Source organism: Pyxicephalus adspersus, chromosome 10, assembly GCF_032062135.1.
Source record: "Pyxicephalus adspersus chromosome 10, UCB_Pads_2.0, whole genome shotgun sequence".
Classification (NCBI taxonomy): Eukaryota; Metazoa; Chordata; class Amphibia; order Anura; family Pyxicephalidae; genus Pyxicephalus; species Pyxicephalus adspersus.
The window spans coordinates 5,748,310-5,754,952 of NC_092867.1; the positions used below are offsets into that span (position 1 = coordinate 5,748,310).

The window sequence follows — 6,643 nt, forward strand, 5'->3', positions numbered from 1 at the left end:
CGGCACAATGATTTGGGCAGTTTATCTTCTCCTCACCCTGGAAGGGATATTGTCCCAGAGTGATAAGCCGTGAGTACTTACAGAAAACAAACCTGTAAAAATCTATAACTTTTTGTTTTCTCATTGTCCCTACTATGTCTTCTGGTCTTCACCAGCAGGGGTGGTGGGCCGGTGACCCTAGTAGCCAAGGGACCAATTTTCTGCAGGGAAAACACCAGGTCACAACCCCCAGGCTCTCCTCACCAGGGGCAAGCAGAACAGAGGGCTTTGGTGTAGGTACAGCCAGGATTAAGTATTTGATGAAGTTGTGAGAGGCTAATGGCAGGTGGTAGTTCAGGTACAAACAGGGGGCAGGCAATCATAGCTGAGGTCAAGAATCCAAAGGGCTCATTGTGACAGAGTATAACTAAACAAGTCTCGGGTAGCAAGGCTGAGGATTCAGCAACCACAGCCTGGAACCAGTAAGATATAAATAAGACTAGCAACCAATAGCAAGACTGGAACCAGGAACTAGTCTACTCATTGGCTGCTACAAATACTCTGAAATCCCCTTCAGCTGTGCACAGCCTCAAAGAAAGTGCAGAGGATGCTAAGAAAGACACAACTCTGCATAGGGAGGCTGAGGATGCTGCAAGCTGCTGGACAGATGATCTGGGAGCGGAGCGATACAATTGGGAATATTGCTAGGATAAGGGTTGTTATTAGGGTTAATGCATTGGTTAGAGGTTTCATTAGACCTAATTCTAGGGGCAGGGTGATGATTAGAATTAGTGCTTGAGTTCGAATGCTTGTTAGTATAATCTTCTAAGAACAGAACCAGGTCCCTGGCAAATTTTCCAAATTACTCTTTAACAAGTGTTCCATATGCTGTTTACAATTGAGCAAAGCATATCAGCAAATGCCTGTAAAGTATCGTCACTGTAAATTATTTAGCAGCAAGCATCTCTTACATATGTATTGAGTGAATGTATGGTTGCATCCACATACATGAAAGAACATGTTACTGGTCACAATTACATATATGTATCTACAAATCCTACAATAATACCAATTTGTTGTCCCCATTTATGACATACTCTAGAAATGAAGCATATTGAAAAAACAGAATTAATTTGATGGGTTTTTGTGGTGACGAAAGTGGGATAAATTCTTTTTCTTTTAGTCTCTTTGGCCTATTTTGCCCTCCTGACCTCTATTACCCATCTGAAGAGACATTTTGTATCCACAATGCTGGTGACCTCCGAGGCTTCTCCCGCCTGTTAGTTATTCTGGAGACTCAATCTGGAACCACAACTCTGCACACGGTGCTGCCAAACATGCCAGCCTGGCACTGCCAATCCTTCCAGGTATGGAGAACATAAAATATAAATATTGTTTGTTTTCATGTTCCCAGAATATATATTACTAAACAGTCCAAAATATGACTATTAAGACCTCTTTTGGTCATGCGTAACGAGATTTAAAAAAAAAATGAATAAAAGAAAAATAAAAAAAATATATGCAAAATTTTGTAAATTAAGGCTCATTGTGTATATAGACAGTGCTGGGCTCTCTGTGTCTCTAAATCTCTATTTTCTTTGGGTCCTCTCTGTCCCATGTCCCCTCTGTCTCTGGGTCTCCATGCATAGGTCCCCTATGTCCCTCTTATATCTCTAGCCTCATGAGTTCCCGGAGCCATGGGGTCTTTTGTGTTTTTGAGTTTCCTGTGTCCATTGATCCCCTTTATCTCTGGGTCCCTTGCGTCCATTGTGTCTCTAGGTCTCCTCTGGCCCCTGTGTTTCTGGGTCTCTTGCATCCCTATATCCCAAGTTTCTCTGTATCCCTCGGTGTCCTTATGTGTTATCTAGGGGTCCCCTGTGTTCCTAAACACCCTATATTCCTGGGTTCCCTGTATCACTGGTCTTTCAAGTACCTAGTGCCCCTACATTCCTAGGTCTTCTTTTATCTCTGGTTTCCCCAAGTCTCTTGTGTCTCTAAGTTCCATCTGTCTCTGAGTTCCCTTTACCTCTGGGGCCCCCAGCAGTCACTTGGCCTTCAACAGTTTATAGTTACTCATCATGGAAGAGTATAGAACTTGTCAACTACACAGACAGTGGCTAGGAAGCTGAAATGAAAAATTTTACTCATTTTACGTTTTTTTTCGTAAACAAAATCTCAGTGTTTAAATGTGCTATCATCAAAAAATGAAAGTTTTATTAAATATTTCGGCCATTTTTTAGGTTCCAGAGCCCTCCAAGGACACTGAGAATGTTAAGCTTTTGGTCCAGGGAATAGGGGATGAAGGGAACAAGGTACAGTTGAGCAGCAAATCTCTGACTATGCGCAGGAAGAGTGTCGGAACATTCGTCCAATCAGATAAATCTATCTATAAACCGGGACAATTAGGTAAGTGACATGCATGTTCTATCATGCAAGACCTTTACTGTGTTGTGCTATTTTCTTTGTTTTGGAAGTATGTATAACTTTACATAAAGTTTTTGCAAAAGTTGGTATTTGCTGCTATATCACCACATAATTGAACTATATACATGTGTCCAGCCAAACCTTGCCTGGAATGAATAAGGTTTAAAGTCCAGCAATGAGGGATTATGAGGACTACTATCCTATTAGACAGGATAGTAGTCCCTGCAGCCTCATATGTACAGTGACAATCGCAATGGATTTTAGACCAAAGCAGAGCACATCCCGTGGCACACAGCTTAATATTTAAATAATTGTATATCTGGATGTGATATGACCCTTTTTCTTTTATGTTTTTCAGTTCAGTTTAGAATTATATCAATAAATCAAGACATGGAAGTACAAGATAAAAATGTGAGTATATATGATATTTTTGAATACTAATTACATAACTATATTAAATAGGACTTGCTTGGGAAAATCCCTACACCTATCTAATAATGCAATAATCAGCCAATCATGTTGCAGAAGCAAAATGTATAAAATCACCCAAATCAGCAGCTTAATTTTGTTCCAATTAAACACAAAATGAAGAAAAGATGTAATGCCATGGATTGTGGACTGACCGTTGGTGCCAGAGGTTTGACCATTCTTATACCTTATCCACTGATCTCTTTCAATGTTTACAACAGGGTCTAGAGCAGGGGTTCTTAAAATGTTTTGGTTGAGGGTCGCCAAGGTCAGAAAGTCTTACCTTGATGGCCATGTTCTTGTGGATCAGCAGGTATAGGCATTGAAACAGCTAGTCAATCAGAGAACCTAAACTGTGTGCCAACCATTCACTAGACTGTTACACCAGAGAGCATTGACAACTTGACAATGTTGCCTGGACAGATTAAAAGCCTGGTGGGTAGGATTAGGGTCACGTGTTGTAATTTGGGGGCCCCTTCTCTGGAGTTTACTAGTGTGAAAAGAGTAAAATTTTGATGGATGAAAACCAGTACCATTTATCTTGTCCAGAATGGTTTGACATGGCAGAAAGCCAACTGTATATTACAAATGTAGCACTAACAGTTGTGGGTAAAGATGGTTTGTGTCTGACATGAAATATCTGGCCAACCTGGAACAAATCATATGGCCAGGTTCTGGGTCTCCATGGCCAATGGTGAGCAGAAAAGGAATTCAGGAGGTACACCATATGAAACCTTGAGGTAGATGGTCCACCACAAGGGACCATGTTAATGTCCTACCAGGCAATATTAGCCTGGTAGGACATTAACACATTGGGCATTGGCGATCACCAAAACTGGGCAAATGGAGACTGAAAAAACTGTACCCTGGTTTCATAAACCTCATTTTTTTTCAGAGCCACACAAACCAGCCAGTTGTTGAATCTCAATGCAATAGAACACTTTTGGGATGGAGTAGAATAAGATAGCATAAATTTGTAGCTGATAAATCTTCGGAAATTGTATGAAGCAATCATGTAAAATCCCAATGGAATCTTGGTGGAATTATTAATACATATTAGAATTATGAATACATTTGTAAATGATCACAGGCTTTAAATTTAACCAAACCATGGGATATCTTAGTATTATTAGTCAAAGAAAACATGTGGTCCTAAAGCAAGACCAAATTTATTGAAAGAATAGCTTTAAAGAACAATCCAATTTAAAATTACATTATCACAAAAAAGTCAATGTGCAGGATAAGAAACAAAACACACAAAACAAGAAGAAAACTGAAAAAGTCAAGAGAGGCACGTAGCCGTAAGAATTAGGCGCAGTGACTACATGACCGGGGGCTGGGCCTAGCCCAGAGCTTTTAAGGGGTTAAGAAAAAGGGTAGTGTTGCCAGAGGGGGCTGGGCTAGTGTACAGTTTGGTAGTAGAAGGTAGTTATGACAATGGTGTTTATAAGGGATGGGCTAGAAGGTCCGAGCTCCCCGGGTCATGTAAACATCAGGGTAACTAAACTTGAAGGATAACAATAAAAGTGACAGAAGCTCTGTTGAGTCCCCTTATTAGAGACCATAGCAGGAAAACCAAGAAATGAAACTAAGATAAGTATTGCCTGAATTATGCTAATGCTTTGGATATGTTTTTTTCCAAAATAAAGCTTTATTGATGTTACATTTGCAAGAAATACGTACATATTGTCAAATACAATTACAATGGATAAACATACATATTATGTCTGTTCATATTTATAATACATTTTCAAGTTTCAACAAGTTTAATCATGTAAAAAAAACAATATAAACATGTAAAAAAAACCAGCAAGAACAGCCACAGCCTTATAAAGGGTAAACAACAATAGTAAATTGGTTAAGATGTTGTGAAAAGTGCGCTTTTCCGCTTGCCCTTGTGACTTTAGGATAGAGAAAGACAGAAAAAAGAGGGGATATCGTGCAGAAGAAAATATTTGTATCTTTCAGAAGGACAGACTCCCTATGAAGTATTGTTGTACACATTTCTATATTCTTGGGAATCATGAAAGTTCCACCATAAGGCCCAAGTGGTTTAATATTTTGTATAGCATCCCGGGATGCATGAATCATTTCCTCCATTTCTGAAATACGATCATTTTGAGCAAACCATTCACGTAAGGTTGGCCTAGACATTGATTTCTATAGTCGCGGAATCAACAATTTGGCCGCATTCAAAACATAGAATAGAAGTGTTTTTTTATATTGTTGTGGTGTGTTGTGAGTGGGGTGTAGCAGAATTTACGCTGGGGTTGTAATATCATGTTCCCCTGTAATTTTCGGTAGCAAATTGATAACTTCATCCCAAAAAGGTTGAATAATTGGGCAGCTCCACCACATGTGTAAAAAAGTGCCGTCGGCAGATTTACATCTCCGGCATTTTGAATCATTTTGTGGGTGTGTTATGTACGTCTAGAGGAACTCTGTACCATCTTGTGCGTATTTTAAAGTTCTTTTCTTGTATGTTCACATTTTGTGAACCTTTGCTTTTAATTATGTTAAAATTTTCCCATCCACCTGAAAATTCCGTCCCTAGATCTAACTCCCACTGCAAACTAAAACGGTCCCCCGGAGTGTCTAACTGAAAGTAGATTGTATATCAGTGATATTGTACACCTGGTTGGACCAGTGGATTGGCACAGCTTTTCAAACATAGTTGTCTGGAGCATAATCTATTCTTGTCTAAAGTGTGGAGGAAATGTCTTAATTGGAGATAGGACCACCACGGTGTTATTTGCCATCATTCTCGGCTTGCAGTGCTTGTTTGTCTTTGAACCTGCCCCTGACAAAAAGAATGGCCGCCAGTAGTTTTCTATCATTCGAGAGGCCTGGTGGGAATGCGGGGTTGGACCATATTGGGGTGAGAGGACTTGGAGAAGGCAATATAATAAATCTATGAGTCATCAGCTTAAACACCCTTAACAATGCTCCAATAAAAGGATAGGGCAGGAGCCTAAATTCTTTCTCTGAATCCATGGAATAGCGTTTAGTGGTATCGTGCAGTATATCTGTTCTAAATTAGCCAGTCCTTAGATTGGGAGCACCAGTCAACAATTCTGGCAAGGTGACAAGCCTTGCTATCCTAGGGGGATTCTGTCATGTTTTGGATATGTTGTATTATACTTGGGGGACAAGACAAGAGAAGTGGTAATGTGTGGAGCCCATACATACAGAATAAGAACAGATACCGAGAATTACACCCGGGGTACAGGACAAGAGAAGTGGTACTGTGCAGAGTCCGTACATACAGAATAAGAACAGATACCGAGAATTACACCCGGGGTACAGGACAAGAGAGTGGTACTGTGCAGAGTCCATACATAGAGAATTTTCCGAGCTCAGATGGATCCAATCAGTAGAGATCAGGGAATGCAGAACAAAAGCCAAATATTGTAATGATGTGAATCTCTGAATTCTGTTCCAGGAAAACATTCTGACTTTGTTTCTTTTTCACAGCCAAGAATGATGGAACATTGATTTGACTTTATTCTAGAAGTGTTTTGTACAGAATATTGTAAATATTGTGATATGTTATTTTATATTTTATTCTATTTATTTTTACAATACAAATATCCATACATACAGAATAAGAACAGATACGGAGAATTACACCCGGGGTACAGGACAAAATAATTGGTACTGTGCAGAGTCCATACATACAGAATAAGAACAGATACCGAGAATTACACCTGGGGTACAGGACTAGAGAAGTGGTACTGTGCAGAGTCCATACATACAGAATAAGAACAGATAC

The 6,643-nt window shown here is 39.7% G+C and overlaps 1 protein-coding gene across 1 annotated transcript in view; it reads left to right on the forward strand.

The window, feature by feature from the left end:
• Window positions 1-6,643, forward strand: part of LOC140339879 (alpha-2-macroglobulin-like protein 1) — an 11,065-nt gene continuing 4,422 nt past the window's right edge. Inside the window, exons 1-4 of the mRNA XM_072424790.1 lie at window positions 1-69; window positions 1,163-1,346; window positions 2,220-2,385; window positions 2,762-2,814. Coding sequence (XP_072280891.1) covers window positions 8-69; window positions 1,163-1,346; window positions 2,220-2,385; window positions 2,762-2,814 — 465 coding nt within the window. The 5' untranslated portion in view covers window positions 1-7. The remainder of the gene's footprint in view (window positions 70-1,162; window positions 1,347-2,219; window positions 2,386-2,761; window positions 2,815-6,643) is intronic.